The 25,371-nt window shown below is 32.6% G+C and overlaps 1 protein-coding gene across 1 annotated transcript in view; it reads left to right on the plus strand.

The window, feature by feature from the left end:
• The window catches only part of LOC118200141 (agrin-like), a 565,036-nt gene that overhangs the window by 251,104 nt on the left and 288,561 nt on the right, over window positions 1-25,371 (plus strand). The window contains exon 4 of the mRNA XM_085810645.1: window positions 20,130-20,360. Within this exon, the coding sequence (XP_085666771.1) occupies window positions 20,130-20,360 (231 nt within the window). The remainder of the gene's footprint in view (window positions 1-20,129; window positions 20,361-25,371) is intronic.

A 25,371-nucleotide genomic window follows, 5' to 3' on the forward strand; every position in this document is an offset into this window, starting at 1 on the left:
CTTTATATGCCGCATGACTCTCTGAAGCTACCAGAGAAAATATTTTAAATTTCAGAATTAAAAAAAAACGGAATGTCTTATTTCAATACAATTTCGTTCTTCAGAAAATCTGTCTACTACGTGTAAGATAAATTTAAATGGATGAGTTCTTTGGAAGTGGAATGGCAACTTCTCGTATCTGAAAAATAAACTGAATTTGTTCTTGGTGCCTTGTAACAAAGACTAAGCAGGTCAAAAACGAACATAAGTTTTGAACTTCAGAGTGCACAGCATGTAGTTGGGAAAATTTTGTGAAAGTGAGTAAAATTCATTTCGCACCAACTGCAGCTGTTGTGTAACTTCTCGTAACAAAACAACAAAAAGAGAGATAGAGAAATAAGTAATAATTTAAAATAGTCTTTCTTTGCTGTAGATGCAGCTATTTTGTCGATTGAGTCACGGAATTTATGGTAATCATCTAATAATCACTTGGAAGGCTGAAAAAAATTAATATTTGCATGTAGATAGATCTGCAAGTTATACAGCGCTACATTTAACAGTGCTTTTCTGATATATTTTTGAAACTGTTTTTTTAACAGGAATATTTCGTAGCATTGTTAAGAAACATTTTTTTTTAATCTCAAATAATTGTTTTATGAGCGAACTATAAATCCAGCTAGCTTTATGAATTACTTACTAAACCCAAATGTATTATTAACTGATAAATTTTATCAAATATATGAACTGAAATCCCTCTAAGACAATAAAATAAACGATGTTTTCTTTAAGTATTAAAATTCTATCAAAATAGCAATAAAAATTTTTACAAGATTATTTCTTTGAAATTTTGCTTCTTTGTTTATATACTCAGTTCAATGTTTAGTATATGTAGAGTGGAATAGAATTTACGTTTAAAACTTTAAAGGTTAATAGAATATTGAAAAAAACAACAATTTTCGTAATACAATACGTAGGGAATGTGACTGAAATCTAAGAGCGTGGAGAACGTAAAGCGGCTTTTATCATGCAAATTTATATGAAAGTATTTTTGACATTCAGAAAAATTGTTCAAATGAACTAACACCAATTGTAATACGTGCATCACAATAACGACGAAGTGATTGGCATAGATTTTAATACATGCCAGCCATGTCGCGCACTTCTTCAATAGCAACGTAATTCTGGTGGCAAGGAGAATCAATCTGTGTCTCGTAAAGTAGATACATCGCCGTTTTAATGCCTGTATTGCAGTTATTGGTCGTTAGTTTGAACAGTTCATGTAAGTATCAATGATTACAATGACTCTTCAGTGTTTTTCATGTTTACTGAGTTACCGCGTTTCCAATTCATATTCCACCACACGCTGTATTAAAAAAACTTGCATATTTGCCATATACTGCCACCATGAAGTTGTGACTATCAGTTACGTTACATTGTGTATAAATATGCAAGTTTTACATATTCAAGCCTAATTCGCGAAAATATTTTAATTATGCTTAAAATACCTTTATTAAGTTTTAAAACAGAAATTTAATTTAAATAGTGTTGAATTTCAAGTTATAAGGTATTTCTCCCACTTTCCAAGCGTCCTTCGTGGTTTAGTGGTTCTGCAGGCTGGGCTGGTATTCCAGAGGTCCGCGGTTCGATTCGCGGCGAAGGCGTTGTTAATTTTTCATCTTGCCTCTTTCTAAAAAATACCTAATGTCACTACAAGTGGCGCCCGAACTAAAAGGATTGTGGATGATTATTCTCCGCACCCAGGATTTGGCGACTAAGTCCCCTAAAACCCTAGTGGAGCTTTAAAAAGGGGAGTATATAAGGTATTTCTCCCACTTCCCTAGCGTTCCTTCGCGGTGTAACGGTAGCACGCTGGGCTGGTATTCCAGAGGTATGTGGTTGGATTCCCGGCGAAGGAGGTTGCATATTTTTCATCTTTAATGCTTCCAATGAACCTAACGTCTCTACAGTGGCGCCCGAACTAAAAGGGTTTTGGATGATGATTTTGCACACCCAGGATTTTTCGACTAGGTCCCCTGAAAACCCTAGTCGTCCTTTAAAAAAAGGGGGAGTATACAAGGTATTTCTCCCACTTTCCAAGGGTCCTTCGTGGTGTAGTGGTTCTGCACGCTGGGCCGGTATTCCAGAGTTTCGCGGTTCGATTCCCGGCGAAGGCGTTGCTAATTTTTCATCTTGCCTTTTTCTAAAAAATACCTACTGTCTCTACAAAGTATCTGGAATAATTGGAGCTAAAGCCTTTATTTTATTTATTTATTATTATTATTAGGAAGATATAGGAAAAATATATAAATATGCATTTATTATAAAAATTTTTAAAGAATTTGATCTTTCATTTATCTTTTATTTTATTTCAACAATATTTAAATCGTTATATTTTATTTTTACATCCTTGTACTAAGTAAAGTAAGTATTCTAATTGCGACAAATTTCGTGTATCACATTTCAATGGAAATATACATTTTGACTATTTTTGTTTTACCTGACATCTATACGTACGGACAGAATAAAGATTCTTTTTTCCAAAACATCTGTAAAATTGATTAAAAATAGAATTTTTTATACAATATTCCTGTGCATACGTACGTACTTACATATCTCGCATAACTCAAGAACAATCAGCCGTAAAACGTTAAACGTTTGTATCTGAGACTGCTAGAATATTTAATTATGCACCTCCTTTTTTTATTTACATCTACCTGAAAAAAGTGTGTATGTATACCCACCCTCTTACCCGGCCTTTATTTTCGCAATCGTTGGTCGTATGCATTTACTCTTAATTAAGGAGGTAACTCAAATGACGAAAATATTCATGTTTTGGCAATGTCAGATTTAAAAAAATTAATTTCGGACAAGTAACGAAATCTAACATTCAATGCGGTCTTTCGGTTCCTATACTTACATTTAAGAAATATTTATACTCATTATGAAAGAATAAAATTATAGGGAGTTTGACTCCCTTATGACAAAAATTAAGCAATGTTTTAACTTCAAAATTTTCAATTTTTGATGTCATTTTCAACTTGCCTTGAGGAATCGGATAATTAAGCTAAACTGCTGGCCATCCAGAATGCAACACCATCAAAGAGACATCCAAACAGCGTGAACTTGCATCACGTGCATATCGCGATGGAATATGCTAATGATTACGACTTCAGGGTACTCGCAAATGATGGGCGACTGCAGTGTTCCTTACAATCCGAATATACAGAAAGATTGCCATTTTAAATAACACGAATTGCTTTCTCGTGAGATTTTGTGTCCTTACGCCTTCAGTCTGTATCATAGAAAAACACGTTTCTGAGCTCGATCGAGATAGAATCGTTACATACAGAGACTGCGGATTATATTTCCGGCAAATCGGTCATCATGTCGGTCGTAGCCAAGCAACAGTCATGCGAATATGGAATAAGTGGATGATGCAACAGGGACTGACTGACCGACAGTAACAATTGCAAACCGCCTTGTCCCACCACTCTCCGGGAAGAAGGCATATTGTGTGCATGGCACTGATGAAGCTCAGTGCCGCATCTGCAACCCTATCACAACGAAAGCAGTCTGTGTCTGCATGAACAATTCGACTTTGTTTATAGTACAGTCATAATTAGTACAATGCACTGTCCGCTAAGGCATCCATTGCTTTAAATCACAGGCATATGAGTTTGCAAATGCGCACTGAAATGCGAAGATGAACATCCGAATGGATCGTGTTTTCGGACGAATTACGCTTCTGCACGCAGTACTGCGATGATCGGATTATCTCATGGATGAAACGTGTTACCAAGTGTATCTATCATACTCGCCTGATCTTGCACCATCAGATTTTCACTTATTTCGCTCTCTTCAAAATTCCTCTTCAGTTTAGGTGAGGCCGTAAATCAGCATTTTGTTGAGCTTTTTGCTGACAAAGCTCTAGGTTCTTTCGTGATTGGAGACTGCGAAGTTCATTAAAGGAAAGCAAAACATTATCGAACAAACGGGCAATATACTGTTGACTGATAATTATTCTTTATTATCTTATCATTTATGATATAAATAAAGGACCTTTGAAGAACATAGAAAAGCATTTCATAACTTTTAGACAACCAGATTCGTGTAACCAGATCCGTGTAAGACTTAACTTCAAGAAAATATTGCGACACCGTCTAGACCAGTTTCTCACCGGCAAATATCTAGCTATCTGTCCAAAATCCAAAGTGTCATCGCCGAAAACCGATATTACAACAGCACCTACATTGCAATAACAATAGTTTACTAGTTTAGAAAATATTATGATCGATGATGATTTATTTATGAGAAAAAAGTGTGCCAATGGGTCGAATTATTAAACTTACCAGTCCGCGAGAACGCATCAAAATATTTTACCGGTCCTTGGAGTAAAACCTGTTGAGAAACACTGTTCTGAACGAACAGGCATGATATATGGGACGATCAGGTGATCACAAACAATGCACGCCCAAACACTAATGGGAAATTGATGTCGTGCTTCAATGCTCGGGTGCTTCTGGGTTTGTTCATTACTTATACACGTATGCTACGTGCGTTAAAGTAATCTTCTGTGCTCGTCCGTGAACAGGATAGCAATGAAATGGGGTTCCCTTGCATACTTCTGCCATTCAGCAAATGCAACTCACGGTGCATATTCAGCAAGAAGCGATTGCTGTATGCTCTGCTTATGGTATGGGTGCAAATGGTTCACGTGCAGGATTCTGCAGGCCACTGGTTTGGGAAACAACTGGGTCTTCAAGAAGTCGCTTGTATACTGATACGTGGATTCCTTTCTGCATCACGTAGCACCATCTCTTGTATTTTAATTGTCTTTGTCATTCGTTTCCGATTCCTTTGACTTGTCCCATACGATCCCATATCTCACAACGTTGATGCAGCGCTGCAAACATCTGGTGATTCGAAATCCGCCTACTTAGGTACAGCTCACTGTACAGGCGTACAGCTGCTTTTCCGCTGCAATCGGCCTCTCCGTGTGCTAAATGCATATCTGCTAACTCAGAATTACTTAAACATTCCCTCCTCCTTCCTCTGCGGTTTGCTGCCGAATGCAGAATTTCTGGTGCCGAGATTTTACCTTTTCTACAGCAACAGCCTAGTGCCCTGCGAATGCATTTCCACCTTTATGTTGCTGGGTATTTCCGAACCGTCTATCCGTCTCTGAAGTCTGTACAAGCAACAAGAGAATCACCTTGTAAGTATATATATCTATATATATATATATATATATCTTTATACACAAAAATCTGAAATTACGTTTTTCGTTATTTATCGTATATAAGTTCATTATAACAGAAATACTCAAGACTACATTTGATGCATGTTTACATTTCTCATTGGTTAAAATGAGCCATTCGTTGAGGAAGTTTATAGTTTATTTTTTATTTTATTCTTTTTCATTGTTACTGGAAGCAATATTCATTTATTTGCAACTGATGAATGATGAAAGCACATCGCACCTTTATTTAAAATTGCTTAATTAGGAAAATATTTGTTCCTATACACCATCTTCTACTTTAAAAAATGTATTACGAAACACCAATCATTCTTGGCGTAATTTTAAAGTTGTTATAGGCCTCAATAGTTAGCATTTTCTGTCAAACTCTTCATAATTATCCACTAACAGAATTAGGAAAATTTAAAGCAAATTGCATTATACTGCAAAAAGAATCTGATTTATAAATCCTAGGATTCAATAATGCTTTCTCTTTTTTAAATACGATTTTTGAACCTAATTCTTTCCAGAATGTGGGTTCAGAATTCAACGCAAAGGAGGAAATGTTTCGCTTTAAAAGGGCCATTTTTAAATATTTACTTTTATTTAAAGGTATTCTACATGAGCTTCTAATTAAATTCTTAGATTTATAAAAGTATGTTTAAAAATTTTTAGCTGCCTGTCAGATTACCTTTTCAACTGGTATGCACGTTATGTAGCGTTATTTCAGTTATCTTCTCGAATATATTCTGCATGTGTAAAATATAAAGTAAAACATTATACATGTGTATGATAATCACTGTTATTCTTTGGAAGGAAGAAAATACTTGTAAGTGTTGAAAAATGTATCAGGACGCTAGAAATTTAGAACATGTATTAGGTTTAGTCCGAAACTGTTAGGAAGTGATAGAAAGTTGATGTCCGAAATTATCCAAATTCTTCCGTTTGTAAACTAGGGAAAAAAGTACTGGAGATATTTTGTCAAGCATGATCCTTCCCACAACTGTTTCTTTCTACCCTAAAGAAACATGTATTTATGATTGGAGGACTTTTCTAATAAATGTGTATTAATATAGTTAATGTACCAGTTTATCCGTTTTTAAGATCAATCAAAATTGCATCGCTTCTTCCAGGAATATAATATTAGAATTATCCTTAAACTTCCTAAGGTTAGTATATAAATAAAAGTATGCTGTTCCCAACTCTCGACTTCAAAGAGGCCACTTAGTTAATAGAAGGAAGAGAAACGAAGGCACAAAAACATTTAGTTCCCCAACGGGGAATTACTTTGGAACGAACTATGAGTCAGCTGCGTCACGTGGTCAAGGATTTCTCGTCAGGAGCAGCAAATCTTGTAGTACAGTAACCTTGAAAATTTCTAACTATGGGAATGTTTATGGTGTTATAAGCATAAAATTCTTTTACATTTCTTGTGCGAGAAATTCTCCTAATTTTGGATCTAATGTGAATGATGGTCTACCTAGCATTGAGCAAATAATATTCTCCTTGTTTATTGAATAATAACGCATCAATAAAGGCAGCTTACTATTTACGAGAAAAGCATATTCTATGATCGCCGATTTACATCAAAATTTGATTTAGTAATCTAATATAACTAATTTGTTTTGTTATGTTATAAAATTATAATATAATAAATTAATATTATAAAATTACGAGTAATTAGGTTGAATTTCATATTGAAAATACTTGAAGATGATGCAATGTAAAGTTGAAATAGAATCTAAATACAGTTTTATTAGAGCCAAAATAATAATGCAAGGAATATTGATTTTTAAGTGGATACAGAAGATATTTTCCTCATTAATATTTTTTTTTTCTGTTCATGCTGTTTGCTTAAGATTAGATACTTTTTAGGTGTTAAATCTATTAAGACAAAGCAAATATGAATGAACCTCTCAACACCGTTTATTTCGTATAAAATTTAATCGCATCTCGATCCCTCTTAAAAAAGAAGAATGTTTAGTTTTCATAACAAATCCTTTCAATTAAAAGGAATTCTTATAAGATCCTTGTTGGGTAATTGCTTAAATAACATGAAAGGAAATCTAAAACTTTTTATTCAAATTAATTGCCAGTTGGATATTATAAATTTATACAGCGATTATTTCGCTACCTAAAGACGACGTTACAGAAATTTGAGAAAACCCTTTTTTAAGTTTTGTTTCCTTTAAGCGAATAGTAATTGAAATGCTGATTAGAATGAAAGCAATTTATTTTCTTAGGTCTGAAGGCTGATTTAATACTTAAATAATTAAACTTAGTAAATTCAAAAACAGAGACAAAAATCGGAAAAACAGTCTCTTAATGAAAATTACACAAGGTTTAAATTTGAAGTTTATAATAAAATCAGAAAAACTGGAAATCGTTATCAACGCTGAACAGGTTTCTCTGATTGACAGTATGAGGTTTCATTCTGAAGAGCATATAAAAAGAATGTACATAAGAAATTTCGTTCGAAGCGTAAATTTCATAATGCTTTAAGTATTGTAGGGTTTATATTTATTTTAACTAACATTTATTTTAAGCTATCTTTCCTGTCAAGCCTTTACTTTACCCTGGAATTGCCAATGCCAGAGTATGTAAATTTTAGTAGAACGCGCAAAGTATTCAAATTGTCAGCGGAAGTAATTTGAGTTAAATAGAAGGGAAACGAGTTCGTAAGTGTGCTTTCTTGCTTCACGAGCATGAAGGTGGCTAGGTAGAAATTGAAGAACCGCGCGTTTCGGCCTGTGTGCTTGCCGCGGCAGATAGTTGAATCTTTCAACTTAATATTCAGAAAGTTTGCTGCAATATCAGCTGTATCTTAGAACGCGGTTAGGTTAGTTACGTTTAGAGAGCCTCCTAGGTAGTAACTTGTTATTATTCATTTTTAGTTTCTTATTTTTATTTTACCGCCGGGTCGGCGTAGTTTGTGAGCGTCAAGTGAACGCATCTGTAACTTCTAAAGTGGAATAAAAAAGGGAGTTAAACCCTTCTTAAGAGTTTGTGTAATTTCCAGTTCATAGCAGTCACTACTTCTGTTGCGGGCAAGTTGGGGCCACGCAACACCACAGTATAACTGAAGCTTTCATAAATTGAAGCCTTAGTATGTGGATAAGTAAAGATGCTTACAAAGATCCAACTTTCAATTTTCTCCTACGATAAACAATAGAATATGCGTAGCAACAAACAACTGCATATGTTCATATTTACCTTGAAGTTTCAAGCGAATTTGAGGTATAAAAATTCTTTAATGCTGATGTCAAACTCAGAACCTCATTTTCACCATCCAAGATCTCCTACGAGGGACACATTTCATGTACCATTCATTCTAAGAACCTCGTAAGGAACTCTATAATTGCTTTGAGAAGTACTGCCTGAGCAGTACTGTCCCAGAATGACACTACAGTATCGTAGTATCGACAAACGCAGAGTTTAGAGTGCGCATTATGGTTTACTTCGGTTCGGAATTTGTGAAATTTTAATAAATGCTTATTGGAGTTAAGACGATATATCTTTAACTAAAAGAGCCATATAACCTTCTTGATACACCCATCTCACCACTTATACACAGAAAATATCGTAAATTAAACAATATCATGAAATAAAATGGATAAGTTAAAAGAATGCAATTTAAACTCATAGCATGAAAAAGGTAGCTGGGATTTTTATTGAGGTAATGATAAAATTTTATGCTACTGTTAGTATCTATATAGTTCTAAAGAAAACCGAGTTGCATTTTATGTTTGACAAGCTTTGTACTGTTGCATACGTACGTGTGCGTACTGGTTCGTAACAGATTGAATGCCCACAGGTCCAATCATAGATTAATCAAATTCATTTTATCAAAAGAAACACTTTACAATTCTGGAACTTTCCACAGAAATACTCGTACGGGTGTTCGTGGTATCTCAGAGTAAAATCAGTGATTACATTTTAAATTAATAAGAACATTAAACACAAGTCGATGCAAAGCGCATCTAAAGAGAGAAGATATTTCAATACTCCGAATTCATGCTGAACTAGCAGCTAACAACAACAACAACCTACGGACTGATGCTCTCTTCGGACTTATGTAGTTTTCACTCGGTCGCTGAGATTTTTGCAGTACTTTTTGCTTCTTGAAATTATTGAAAAGCATATGAGGGCCGAAAGCAGTTACAATTATATGAAACATCAATTACAATTACTTAGTTCAGCATCTATTTGCGGTAATACATGGACCGCACTAAATTGTCGACAAGTAGTCGCCAAGTTTGGCGACTTTTGGTGATAAAAATTAGTTGCCAAAACCATCAACAACTTGGCGATATTTCGCTAAATTAGCGAGATCGCCTTTTAATCAATGTTAAATATGTTTGCCCCTGTATTCTTATTTTCTCGGTAAAGCATCATTTCTATCAGCATTTTCACGTTATATTATATACAAAAATACAACAATTTCACTAAGTATTAATATTAAGATTATAATATGTCTTAGAAAATACTCATTGTGTGAATGTAATAACCTTAAATGTATATTAACATGACCTAAAATTGCAGTGAAGAATAATGTGCAAGAGAAGATAGTTTAAAAGTTATCTATGTAAATCATTCAGTAATGGAATGTGCAGGAATGCTATAATCGCCAGCATCAGTTCATATGTGTATAATTTTTATTTGAATTATCATTAACATTGCGCAGCTAATTACATAAAGTATATGCATCTAATATATGGAAAGAAATAATTTTATCTCTGTCTCTACTTCTCCTTACATTCTTTCTACTGTTATTTGGGTGCTCATAGTTAAATTAATGTTATTAGTGTACTCATTGAGCTTCTGGATGCATTCATAATACTGTTAAAATGATTTTGGATTCCTTTATTGCATTTTACTGCATATCTGAAAATCCCTCCAAGTGGTTGCTGTTAATGTGAAACATTTCTTCAAGTAGTCTCAAGTACTAAATCTAGCGAGTAAAGAAAATGATTAAAATCAATAATACGGGATAAATATAATTTTCGGGATGAGCTGCTTGACGAATGTCTAACTATGCGAAAAGAACACTTGTCGTTGTTCGTGCTTTGAATTCATAATAGTTGTAGATTTCAAATGCGTTAAATTATTTTAAACATTATAAACTGAAGATTCCAGACTTTAGTTAACATAAAAAATGTTGTAAAGTTTCAAAAAATTAACACATTCTTAAAAACATTAAACTTGTAAAAGCTCAAAACTAAGAATTATATTCTCCTGTACCTATAACCCAAAAACCTAGCATATGGAAAACAAAACATGTTTTTTACTTCCTTGTACGAAGTAAAAAGTAAGTATTGTAATCGCGAAATGTTTCAGGCATCATATTTCAACGCAAATATCCATTTTTACCGTTGTCAAATGCAATTTTAAGATGTTTTTGCGTGACATCTGCACGTAAGGATAGAATAAAGGACTCTTTTCCCCAAAAGAATTTACAAAACTAATTTAAAATGAATTCTGAAGAGAATTTTTTGTGGCGTCTGTGCCTACGTACGTATCTCGCATAACTCAAAAACGAGTAGCCTCAGAACATTTTGTATATAGGACTGATATAACATGTAGATGTACACCTCGTATTTTGGTTGCACGATGTCATTTATCATTCTTTGGTCGTTTCTCTAGGACTGATTTGGAAAACTTAGGTCTAAAACCCTGTAAGAAAGCCTCTCTGTATTTCGTATACTTACCTTCGTTTCTTGCAGTCTGTTGATATTCAAACCGGAATTAAGCAGTGCCGGTGTGATAAGATCCTGGACGCTGATAGGTCGACTTAGATTTAAAGTAATGACTTGAGTAAGTGCTTTCATGGTTTTTGCCATGAGTGACAGCAACATGAATCCATTTTCGTTAGAAAGTCCTCTAGGAAGCCATCTCTTCATTCAAAGACATAAAACTAGTTTGCTTTATGTAATCCATGTAATTTCAATCCATTTCAAAAGAAATTCCTTTTTCTTTAGTAAAGTTTGAGTAATAGCTATTTAAAAAATATATAAAAGTCAGTTCATAACTTATTTGGAAAATCTTTTCGGACATTTAATTCTTTACATGTACCTAATAGCTTCATGTGAATATGTATTAAAATATTTTAAACTCTAAACTAAGAACTCGAAAGAACACATGTTCTTGGTAGCTCTTAAAACTGTAACCATTGTATAATTAGGGGAGATTATATAATTAAATTGCTAATTAATTATTAAAATAGTAACCTTATTATTTAAATACATTGCTCATATGATTTATCAGCCATATACAGTCGAACTTTGATAAACCGAAACAATAAAAAAATCGAATAATCAAAAATTTGACTTGCCAAAAAAATTAAATATTTAATTCGAACTTTACATTTAAACATTCAGTTCGACTTATAGAAGCTCTGTTATATATTCTCCAGATTATAAATAAATGCACCTTCGTTATTATTTGTTTGAGGAAATATGTTGCAGTTTCTCAGATAAGGCTTTAGAATTTTATGTGCTTAGTTTGTTTTTTGATTTATTATATTTTTGTGTAAATTTATGGATTTTTCTTGCTTACAAAATAAGTTATTTTAATGTAGAGTTGTTTTCGGAATTCTGATAACATTCTTTGCATATATTTAGAAGTTATTTTACGTAAGTGAACCGCAGCATGAAATTTCTTTCTGTGTTTTACTTGACTTTTTCTCCACTATTCTTTCGTAGAATTTCTGAAAAGATTTTCTTATGTTACGCGTAAAGACTTTTAGAAATATTTTAGGATCAGTGGAATATAAAATTCTGGCTTGATATTATAGATTTGTTAGATCATGTAAATGTTATAATGCTTACGCTGTTTGTTGCTTTGCGCAACCTAGAGCCGTTAAAAAGTTCTACCTTTACATATCTAAGAGAGGACCTTATTTTATTCAGATGTGCAGATGTGGGAGTTATTTTGACAGGAGTATAATCTAACAATGGAAGAAAATGATAGATGATTATTAGGACTTCAAAAATTCGTTTAGTTCTATTCTCGAGCTCATATCAAAAGAACGTTTCGATGTGGAAACTCACAGTGAGTTCTAAAATATAGTATTTTCAGAAGCACATTATAACCAAGGAAGAAGATAATGATTTACGGCACATAAACAGTAACACTAATAAGAGTAATCAATGTTTTATTGCCTGAATGGACTCATTCACAAGAGGCTTCATGTCAAAAGAAGTCTATGTCATGTTTAAAAGCGGTACCTCGCACAGTCATCACCTAATGATTGCTTTTCATTCTTTAAATGCAAATACTTATGCATGTCTATTAGGTGTTGATTATTTTAGACCATTGTTAGCGCAAAATAATGCATAATAATGGTATATAATAATAGTAAACCGTATGACTAATGGCACTTTAGAAGGAACGTTTTATATGGCATTTTTCTTACAAATCTTACTTTGACACTCAGTGCTCACGCATATATGGATATTAGGAAGGCCACCAGCAGCCGAGCAATAAAATCGCGGAATTCTGGTAGTTAGATCTGGGATCGATTTATGCATGGGATTGGCTGCATGAGCTTTTTCGTGAATTTCCCCACGTGAAATAGATATCATCCAGTTTCACTTAGAATGTCCTCTCTTTAACACCCTTCCTCTCAGATAAATAATCCTCATGTATTTTGTCATAATAAAATAAACTAAACCAAAATATACGGTTCCCAGTGTCCTCCTGTTTTGCGAAAGTTCACTTTACCCATGTGTCTTTTATGAAAGATTTACATTAGCACTTCTTAGAAAGATTGAAAGCATAATGCCTGAGGAAAATCAAAGCAAAAGCCTCAGGAAAGGCGAAAAGTAAAATATAATTAATTTTTATCGTATCCAATGACTACCGAAACGTATGATTTCAGCAGTTAGTTCAATCTAAGCATTTAGGATCATTGTCGTATTTCAAAACTTTCGAGTCAGCCGGAATAGATGACAAAACTCAGTTTTCAACACTGGAATGAACCACGGCCAACTATTAGACATGGACCTTATAAGAGATAGACTAACCCAGTGGGCGGGGCGCGCGCCACCGACATGTCGGCAAGAAAGAGTAGGGACGATCTGGTTTACTTAAACACTGAAACCTATAGCGTTTGTATCACATAACTCTTTTTAATTATTAAATGTGATACATTGTATAGTGATGAGATTATGAAAGGCACAGTTTTTTCCAAATAGGATTTAATATATATCTTATTAAAACACTTTTTACTGCATTTCGCGCATTTTTTTCACGCGTAATTCTTGTACAGACATCTTTACTTTGGTAAAACGGTAAAAACTCTGAGCACAAAATTTATGAACTTAATTTTGCGTACAAATAAACTAAAATGAAATAAGATTGATAGTACGCGATGCTTTGAAATAAATAAGATAAAATTAAACAAGATCTGATAATTAAAAAAAAAAAAATGAATGAACATTTTCAGGCAGTGATTTTCCAAACTATAATAACATTACAAAACGATTATTTATTTGATTATATCATCATTAAATTATTAACATTAAAGTGGATTATTTATTTTAGTAATTTATAAAATTCGGAGCATAACATTTTCTGAGTGTAATGAAGGGAAAAAGAAAAAGGTAAAATAAAATCTAGATTAAATAAATAGATCTAGATAAAACAAAATCTACTCAGATTTTATATTACGCCCAAAAGGAACCTTTTTTTAACGTTTTGTGTGTTACCTATATTTATTGAATATCATTTTCTTCGCCTGTAAACCACATACATTTGAAAACAGCATATCTTTAGAATTTCCACGCTGGAGATAAAACTGTTAATTTCCGTACAGTGTTACCATTGCTCGCTTTGAACTGGTTGAGTTTGTTAATCAAAAAGTCGTTAAAGTTTTACAAAATATGAAATAGATTAAAACAAATTCGAAATTCGGCCGTCTAGATGCCCATGTTGAGGTGGAGGATTACATTATTCAAAACTTGATGGCTCTAGATACCGTCGTTTTTGTCACAATGCGAGAAACATACATGTGAATACATGTGTAATATTTGGTAACAACAATTTGCAAGGAGACACGGACATTTATAGTGAAACAGCACAAAATGCCGCTTCGAGCTAATAAATTAAATTAACAGTAAATAAAAAAAATCTTATGCATAACTAAAAATAAATTTTAAAAATAATAACTATAAAATACATGCAAAATTAATTATTACGGTTAAATACAATTTTAATATTAGAATTAAATGTACAAAAATAGTTAAGGAGTCAAAAGTGTTTATCACTATGATGTATTATGTAATATAATTGAAATAAAATTCCTTTATAGAAATTGTGCTAAAATACTCATCTATAAATTTAAAAAAGCAGCACAATTTAGAATTTTAAACAAAACTTTCAAAAATTCAAATATTTTAGTATTTTTTACTTATTTACACCAATAAAAAGCATAAAAATTGCAAGAAAAAATTGCTTGTTTGAAATTTTCTATTAGTTCAGATTTAAAATATTGTTTTCTAAAAGAAGTAGTTAAAAATTTCCTTACAGTATAGGAAAAGCTAAAAAAATATCCAGTCCTGAAAGCATGCAGTAGCTTTATAATTATTTGGTATGTTAATTATGCCTGATAAATATGCTAAATTTTTAAAAATCAATCTCAATTTCAAAAATAAAAATATGTAAAAATTCTAATTTGTGAAACGAGGCGCTACAACCAGCTTTTTCTTGACAATTATACACGCTGCAATATGCAACCAATGTTACATTTCTGCAAGTCGTCCCTACTACTCCGGATGTGATCAAGGTGACAGCCGGCAACGCCTCAGACGAGGGAGAAAACCCGTTTGGGTTAGTCTATTTCTTATAAGGTCCATGCTATTAGAACGCCCACGTCAGCTCAGAAGGTCATGTGATCTGACGTCATGAACTCCATCTGAATAGTATAATGTGATACCTGCGTAGAGCGTGCATGTAGCTGCCGTTGCAAATGTGAAGTTCTTACATGAAATAGATCGGTAATAAGGAATTTTAAAATTGTTTTACTTTTCATTATTAGTTGTAGTTCAATAATACCAGATCAATGCTCTGTCACTCAATCATAACAGACTCAAATTATGACACGTACACTGGGGGAAAAAATGGGACAGTTCCAATATCTCCCGTTATACTCGGACAATTGACAAAATTCAAATTGCGTTTTTCATGCCTTGAAAGCGCGACTTATGATATATATTATATTTATATACAGCATTGTTCAAAGATTAGTATTACGACACAAAGACTTTTTTGAAATAACATGCCAATTTATATGGATTCTACGACTCTAATTATGCCTAAATATTAAATTTTGTAAAATTTGGTGCGAAATTTACGGAGAAATTCAAAAATTTATCTTGGTGTATTTTTTTCAATTTGCGCTAAAAATAAATTCACTTGGCGTACTTCTTAATTTATAACAACCTATTTCCTTTTCTTTTTTTCATTGTAAACGAGCGGAAAAAAGTCATTGTTCATTATTTTCAATAATTTTAACAAAACGCGTAAACCACATTTTCGTTATTATCGCTTATATTAAATACGCCAAATTTTAAAACGCGCCAAAATGTAACTTCACTTTTATCTTAGGAAACTTTGAATAAAAACCTCTAAGTTTTTGTCGACATGCTTAGAAATACATCTACCTTAAGATGATGTAAAAAATTTTATAGGTGTTAATACAAAAATGTTTTTGAAAGATTTATAAAAAAAGTTTTAAAATACACATTTTAAAAATAAATCATAAAAAATGTGCGAATTATATTTGGATTAAGCCTAAATTTCGAATTATGGAAGAAGGAATCAAGTAAGTTTAATAAAAAGAGATATTAATAAATATATATCAAATTCAATTAACATTAACAACTAACATTCAATTAACATTACAGTTGACATTTTAATTCTTCTGCTTTACGTTATTGCTGCCGACATTTAAACTATCTAGTTGTAAATTTGACCTAGTTGTAAATTTGAAATTTTCTATTGCTTTAAATTACATTGTCACAAACGATTTGCTGATCTTGTCAAGCACGAGAAGCGCATTTGATGTTCAAAGTTCTGAGTCAATAAAAAGGTTTGTTTAACAAACTTCCCAAGATTCTCTCCTTAAATTCAGATACAGAAATAAATTCGCTCCAAGTCTCTTAGAAGTTTGATGCCAGTTTATGATACCAAAGAATACAAAACTCTTTAAAACTACAGACGCATTATTTCCTTTTTAATAAAAAGGCTAGCGCATTCGCATAGAATTAAAATATTTAACTGTGTCTTCCCACGCATAGCTCAAGAGTTTAATTCTATGGGGAATATTTTAGTTCTATTTACATAAATAAACATTGCTTTCCTAAAAGCAGTATGCCTTCCGGTTTAAATGGCATTTATTATTTTCCAAAAGAAATCATTGTACTTTATTTTATGTAAATTTTATTTATTTCATTTTCATACCAAAAAAAGTGACATCGTCGAGGAAAATATTTAATTCATATGCCAATTAATATTATCATATTTTCGCTGCGTAATATGTAAACTATATTAGAAATAAATATAATTTATTGAATTGGCGGATATTGAAAAGCAATGTTGTAACAACTGCCTGTATTTAGAAAGCTTAATGATGACGATGAAACGACATGTTAATACGCTTTTTTCTTTTTAGAATACAGGAATTGTTACACTTTATGTTTACAGATAAAACTGTTAGATTTTGCTATTTATAGGGTAATTAATAGCAAAGTCAGCTGATTAGAATTCTCTGTCGCTGACACGGCAACCGATTACTCGCGTACCAATATATAGCTAAACTTGTAAAACTTTATCAATTCAGCAAGCTGGGATTTTAGCTTTCTCATTTATCCTATTTGCGGTGGCAGATGCTTCGATTCGGTGCAAAATATTAAAATGATTGTGGGAAATGAGGACCTACTACTTAAAGATTCTTCTTTGGTGGGACGTCGCCCTCAAGAAATGCCTGTAAATAAGTAGGTTCTGATTAGATTTGATTTAATCTGGTTTACTTGGTTATAGGAAAGCACTCGAAGTCTATCTGCCTATGGAAAGGAATGTGTGGAGGGCTTTCTAAGGAAAACTGTCTGTTAGACACGTTATGCATGGAAAACATCGAAAACGGCGATGCAGCTAGCGATTCGAGCCCGAACCGAACTGTTAGTGTTCGGCGATTTTACCGCTCATCCGCCGGTGAGCCAGGCTCTGGTTAGGATTTTACTTCAACTTTTCCAAACAAAGATACAGCATTTAATACCGATTCAGCCCTTTGTAACACAGCATTTATAGTTATACCCCATCTGAGCTCTTTAGGAAATAATTCATTTATTTTTTCATCGCTTAATCTTGAAATGTTCCTCATTCTTATCATTCATCTCATTCATCATTATTTGAATTTTACAAGCAGCCTTGTAAATAAAAGGAAATATAATTATAAAGCTATTTTTTCTGTAGCGGGAAAGGGAATATTAAGTTATGCCTTTCCTGGAATCAAGTTAAGGATCTTTCTATTTCTAACAGGACGAGCTATCAGTTTCACTACCAGAACACGCACTAAGGAAGGAATAGAGTCGGTGCTTATAAGAATATTTTCATTACAACTGGTAAATTGCCAAATGCATTGTTTGATTTATTTTAATGTAAAAATCAGAGCTTAAGGGCACTTTATATTTCTCTGTACATCCCATTAGTTTTTTTTAAAGTCTTAAAAGAATGCCGATAAGAGTGCGTAACCTGTAATGCTTGAAGTGATTTCAATAAATGCCTGTCTTCTAATTGCCTTTTTTTCGTCAGGATGATATTAATCCTTTAGTCACCCCAGCCTTAGATTGGATGTCATCTCGATGACAAGAAGTAACTAACACATTATACTGTAACAAGCAGCAAAGTAGGAAAGGGAAAACCTTTACTACAATTTGTTCTTAAAGAGAAACGGATTAAATGAGAAGCTAGGATAATACAAATCATATGATATTTTGGTATATAAAGCGAAGAGGAAGGACAAAGGTATGTACTCTGTATCCTTTCGGTCAGTGGGTGTCTAGAATAGAAAGGGTTAATTATCTGAGGTTATTTATTAATCAACGGCTTTCTTGGAGCATATACATACACTCGAAAGTAGTAGAATCTCATATCATCTACAAGCATTCTTAGAAAGAATTTCCAAACTTATCCTGAGAAGAAAACGACAGATCTACATTTCCGTTGTAAGACCATCGTGTGCTATGCCTCCCTGACCTGACGTGGGCAGCTTTCAAGACAAACAACAATAAATTGCAAGTAATGGAAAATAAAATTCGACGCAGGATGTCTAATGCTAGCTTTTGCATTAGAAATCAGTTCCTTCACGACCATCTGAAAATTGAATACATTGGCAAGTACCTGCCTGCACTGTGTAAACAGTAAATCCTTTGATAAAGGACTTTTTAGCAGTAAAAGAAATTTCAGCGCTTCTATAAATTACATCTTCATCCCTGATAACTACCACATCAAGCCATTCACTGCTGATAGAAAGAAAGACCAAAATTTCATAATCTAAGCTTTTCCATTCCTATTAATTCCTATGCTGCATTTGTTTGTACATAGTTCAAAATATATTTCCTTCTGTTTGATTGTTTTGCTATTTAGTAAGTTTTGCATTCTTGAGTTAGCACAATTATTCACCTTGCACTTTTCTTTTACTTCGTTGTATTGATAGTTATATTTATAGGACACGTTTACTTATTGCTTATCTCTCTCTGGGTTGACGAGTTTGATATTCTCTATTTATAGGAATGGATTTTTGGTCATCTATAAGAAGGGCGGTTTCCTTTACTCTACTTCCTTCCTTTGTGCTGTATTTTGTGGGATTTCTTTGTTTGTTTTTATTCTGACGTTTCCTCGGGAACTACATGAGCAAAGCTTATAAAAATCATTCCATGGGTACAAAAGTACTGCAACTTTGAATTAAAGAAGATTCGTAAATTCACACTTTTTTACTTCAAATAAGATGGCAAACAAATGCTCGGTTTGGAATCGTACATAAGGAATCATTTTTAGTGCAGAATAAAACTCTCAGGACCAAGTTGGAGCGTGGCATTTCCATAATTTTGTGCATATTGAAATGAGCTACTTCTAAACTGTTTCGAAATAATTACTTAAATATTTTTGCGGGTAAGAGGATGACTAGTAATAGTTACGTTTTTGTTATCAATTTCTGAAAGATGACCGCTTTATGAGAAAAAAAAAACCATCAGAAATATTACTATTTTGACCTTTGTTTTGACCTAAGGCTAGAACTTCCTTTCAGAAGCTGCATTTAGTTATTTAGATTCTATAATTTTATAGAACTTAGAATGAAATATCTTCTCTTTAAGCTCTTTCTCCTTGTAAATTACTTCATGTAAATCCAAAAAATTAGCACTGTTCTTTATTCGAAACTTTTGAAAATTAAGTTTTTCAGAATAAGATGAATTTTCTTTTGTCTATAAAGATAGTTGTCAGGTTTTGCATTTTGGTGATAATGAGAACATTAGTTTTCGTCATTATTAGTATTCCCTAAAACACCTAGGATTATTGTACTCTATTTTGATCAAACTTGTGTTGTCTTTTTCATTTTACAGCCTTTGAAACCTCAGCAGTAGTTATCAACTACATAATTCAAATGAACAATTCAATTTAAATCCTTTCTATAAGCATAGGATGTTTTAAAGGAAAAAATATGACAAATCGCTTCTTATGTTTAGTAGGCAGATCAATCAAAAGAGATTAAAAAAGTTACTTCCCAAAACTTTGTAGACACGCTGTGTAATATGCCATTGTAGAGTTAAAGTTTTAATAAAACTAACTTAACATGTGATGACTTCTAAATGTTTAAAAAAATCGAATATCTGTCATACATACACGTGTTTTCTTATAGATATACAAGATCCTTGTGAAAACATGAACTGTCCATTTGGATCCACGTGTAAAACATCACTGGATGGTCGAACAGCCAGATGTATATGCCCAGAGAGGTGCTCTTTGTTTATTGAGGATCAAGTTCCTGTCTGTGGTACGGACGGCAAAAATTATCCAAACCCTTGCGAACTGGAAAAGATGTCTTGCAAAGAAATGAGAACCATTGAAATTAAGTTTAAAGGAGTTTGTGGTAAGTTACGGTAGCGTATAATTTTTCTTTAATAATTTTGTGCTAGAACTGTTCGGTATTTATATAAAGTCGCATCATCATATACAAAGGATATCGTTTTTCTATGGAGAGTCAACAATTAAATATTCCTATACTAACTGTGCCCTAATGGCAGTAAATTGTAACTATAGCTGCAATACACGGCTTTAGTAACAATTATAAAATTGTATTTCCTTTAACATTATGATTTCTATTTGCGGCTTCATGAGATTAAGAAATTAATTTTCAGAATAGAGCCGTTTTATTAGAATCAAATATAATGTATGCGTTGAGTTTTTAAACCAATATCCCTTAAATGACACTGTAGGTCCCTTCAGATGTGGGGTTATTAGGGGAATTCTTCATATTAAAATACCTACCCTCCCTTTATAAGATGCTTTGCTTAAAAATAAAACTGCGATACAAGATATCAACTAGTCATTCCAAAATGTTTTACCTACGGAGTTGGGTATCAGATAATCATTCCAACATTTTTAACCTCTTCATTCTCACTCCCGTCAAAATTAAGATGAATACATGTATTATTTATACATTTAATTGTTAAACTATGTTCTTGAATTAAAAAATAGGCACATTTTTTTTACTGTTTTCTAAAAATTATGTAATCGTTAAGGGGTTACATGTGACTGTTGAATTGCAAAAAATGTTTTTTTTTTCTGATTGCAACACCAATGTTCCTTAACACTACAATCGACTGAAATTAGTGCAACTTTCGATGCAACGAGCCGTTTTTCTGTGCAAACCCATAAAAAAACCAGGGTAACTAGTTTTAACTATCACATTTTTTCTCTCAGCATAATGAGCCCTAATAGACCAAAATAGTTCTACAATAATCCTTCAGGTTATAACAGAAAAATAAAAGATTTTTTTCCCAAGACATAGACTAATCCTTTATTTTTGAAAACAAATTGAAGAATAATTTCATCAGCCGTATTACACTATTCTCAGTCCAGTTTCAATGATTTATGTACCATATTGAAAATGAAATTTCTTTGAACTTAAAAACAAGCAGGAGGTCACCTGCTTTGTCACCTTATTTTTATCTTGAGTTAGCTAATACTTATCCATGTAATTACATGGAAGTATTATGCTACTCGAGAAGGTTATGTGACCTACAGTTTGACGACAACTTTCAAACAATCTGTAAATTAATGGTCGATGGCCCACACATTAACAAATGGATAACCACTGCGGAACAATGAGCAAAATTTAGATAGATTTTTAAAATGAAGTTTTCTAATAACCATCAAGGCTGTTGGTGACTGGAGACCTCTAAGTTGATAGTCAGTAGAGATCGACACGTAAGTCGCTATGTGAGACAGTAGATTAAATATAAAAAATTTAAAATGAAATAAATCGAAGAAGCTAGTGCCCAGTAAAAATAGTAATCGGAGACCTGTTATTTGGTTCTTGATGACCTACTCGCTGATCATGTTGACTTATTTTGATGATTACTGGCGGTCACGTCAGTAGGTGCATGAAACCGTAGTAATTTTAGATAACTTGTGGAAATCAAATGAAAATGAAGGATACGATTGACCGTAATCGAAAGACTTGGATAAAGACTAAACATATGGTCCCAAGCGATTGCGAAAGTCACTGACCATTGGTGACCTATAATTTTCTCGTTACCAATGTAAGACAATAAAATTATTTCGCAGTAGTAACACATATCAGGTTATAAGTACTTAGCGTAATAGTAACATTGGTGCGTAACTTTTCAAAAGCATTGAAAACCATCACTGAAGACGTTTCCAACGTCAAAAAATGTGAGCCGATATTAGATATAGAGGAATACTTTAAAAAGTTGGAGCTTTGAGATCGTTGCTTAAAATATCTCAATCAATGATTTTATCAATGGTGATTAATTTCGACTTAAATAAATTGTAAATAAGTATTTTATTTATCCTTATTTTAGACAGATTAATAAAATTAAGATTAAATTAGTGAAATTTAATTGTGAATAAACGAAATTTTTCTTCTGAATTTTTTAAACTACATTGGTAATTGTTTTCTTAGCTGTTTAAATTTTTAATGTAATAAGAATAGATGAATCGTTTATCGATTTGCAAACAACATTCAGTGCACTGATCGTTTGACATTATAATTTGTTCGTCAATCTCCATAAAGATTGTTAAATAGATTCTATTTGATAAGTTATTGGGCAAAATAAAGAAGCTGAAACCTGTCAGTTAATAAAAGCGTAAAATTGCAATTCCAAAGTGATACATGGCCAAAATGTTGGATAGTATAAATATTAATAAATTCAGTGAAAATTCATTTATTTATTTTCTTTTATGAACTTTCACTGAATCTGATCCTTAAATGAACAATACTGTCGTTTTTAAATATTATTCTTTTTGTTTTCAGTGTAATGCATTTGAGGCAAATCCATAAAAATATACATTAATTTGCCCTTGTTGTTAAAAACATTTACAGGACAAATTTTCTGAGTTAGATAATCAGATTTAAAATAAATACCTGGACATTTTATATCGTAATTCAAAAAAGAATTTAACTTAAGCAATTAACACCGACGAGATTAAAAATAATTAGTAAAACAAAAAATTGGAAAAATAAACAAGTAGGCTATCAATTCTTATTTGTAACCTCAACGTTTACCATGATCGAAAACAACTTCATTTCGACCGGCAAGATATTGCGATGAAGACTCATTTTATTAAATCAAGAACAGGGGGATGACACGATATTCTTTCGACATATTTCAGTCGTATAACATTTTTACATACAACATTTCAGGCAAGACATTTTACCTTGTAACATTTCAGTCGTAATGTTTCACAGGCATACCATTTTGAATTTTCAAGAACAACAAAATTGTTCCTAAGTTATATGACGTCTGAATGAGCGTTTTTCAAGCAGTATTTTGACTGCTCTATTTATATTTTTCAAATGTCTTCTTATAAAGACAGTAAAAATAAGTGTAATAACAGCTGGGAGGATAGATAAACAATCATATGCGGCTAAAAGAGGAACTTCCTAATTTTCACATAAAAGTGTAATATAAAAATAGTATTAGTTGAGACTAAACATCTGGAACCTATCACGCACACTTTGTATTTAACTATACCGCAGTGAAAGAGTTGAAGTTTTCAGTCATTAAATGCACATCAAACATGAACACTTATTATACAATATCCATTTTGCATGAATCTGAACCCAAGAATATTAAATGCTTTTCTAAAGTGCTAAGTGACCAATTATTTTCGTCATTAGCAAAGCAAGGAACACCAGTAACATGAAATTTAAATGCCAGAACATGACATGTATAATAAATACTTGATAGCATCTCTTGAGCTCATAAGTGAAAAACAACATCTCGAAGTATGAATAGTTATGAAAGTATAATGAATATTTACGAGGAATGGTAACTAACTGTTTAAAACAGACCGAAAAGGAATACTAATTTTTGAAGCATTGATTTAAGTAAGGAAATTCTAAAGAAAGCGGAGAATTTCATGACCTAGTTACCTGCATTAAACAAGCCCTGTGAGAAGACTCTGAGAAAAATTTTGATAGGAGATGAAAATATATGTGTTGGTACAGAGGGTCATTTAACAATCTTGGACGATGAACTTTCATTTCGGATTAATAAAAAATAACCAACTTGTTTTAATAATCTTAAAGCAAAATGGTTACTTTTCGATCAATAATTCGGCTTATGTTTATTTTTAAGAATGAAATTTTTATACATAAACCTTAAAACTCTAGTCAAATTTTAAGGTAGTTTTTTCCCTTCAAATACTAATATTTTTTTATCGTAATGAAAATATTCATTATTATTTTTCCTTCTTTATTATTCATAGTGCAATGCTTTAGAAATTTATGTTCAGTTGATTGATGGGACCCATTTTACTATATGTTATGCAGGTTTTCGAATTTGAAAATTGTCACAAAAAGTTTAAATTAAATAAAGAGACTATTTAAAATTAATCAAAAAATCAACCTTTGGTGAAGATTTTGAATAAAACTCTGACATTCTAACAGCGATCAGACACAGGTCCATCTTCTAACCTTATGTGATCTCAGGCCACGAAAATAAAGTCTCACGTGTTTTGGTAACACTTATTAATTCAAGACTACTAACTAAGATTGTCAGAGACTTATCGCTAAGTCTCGGAAAGTATGACAGAGACGTGCTAAGGATGTAAAAGACGCTTTTATTAAGAACTCAGTAAATTGATGAGAAGATACTCCCCAGGCTGTAAAGCAGCCAGCATTTATGGCGTAAACTCAAAAGTAGAATTTAAAATGAAAACTAAATATAAGTCTTTATTAGCCAAAGCTTACGCATAGATATTTAAACGCGCAAGTTAGATTTCAACCTAAACCACTGTCTTCAGGATTAAAGCACCACAATCTTCAAGACACTGTCTACAATAGCCCTATCTGCAAGAATAAAGCAACGTCGTAGGCAGCAATGCTTATCGTAGAAAGAATAATAGCTTGTGACGTGGTATTCAGCAGGCAGAACGTGCTCTGACTAAAACAGTCTCAAACCCCAACTTAAATAAACTCGATATAAATATACAATGTGGCAGGAAAACGAAAAGAGAGAAGTGACAGTATAGATTCGGAACATAAAATAAGTTACTAATTAATATAGACAATTAACATAGATAATGCAGATACATATGAATAGTCATTAAAACAGTTTTATAGTTCTTGATTTTGAGATTTTATTCAATTCAATTTGTAGAGACAATAGGTATTTTGGAAGCAGGCAAGATGAAAAATGAGCAAACGCCTTCTCCGGGAATCAAACCACGGACCTCTGGAATACCGGTCCAGTGTGCAGACCACCACACCACGAAGGCATGCTAGGAAAGTGGGAGAAACACCTTATATACTCCCCTTTTTAAAGTGCGACTGGGGCTTTTAGAGGACCCGGTTGCCAAATTCTGGGTGACGAGAATCATCATCCAACACCCTTAAGAACGTATGAACGTAA

Source organism: Stegodyphus dumicola, chromosome 2 (assembly GCF_044657685.1).
Source record: "Stegodyphus dumicola isolate Sdum_Otavi_A_Nest chromosome 2, ASM4465768v1".
Taxonomy (NCBI): Eukaryota; Metazoa; Arthropoda; class Arachnida; order Araneae; family Eresidae; genus Stegodyphus; species Stegodyphus dumicola.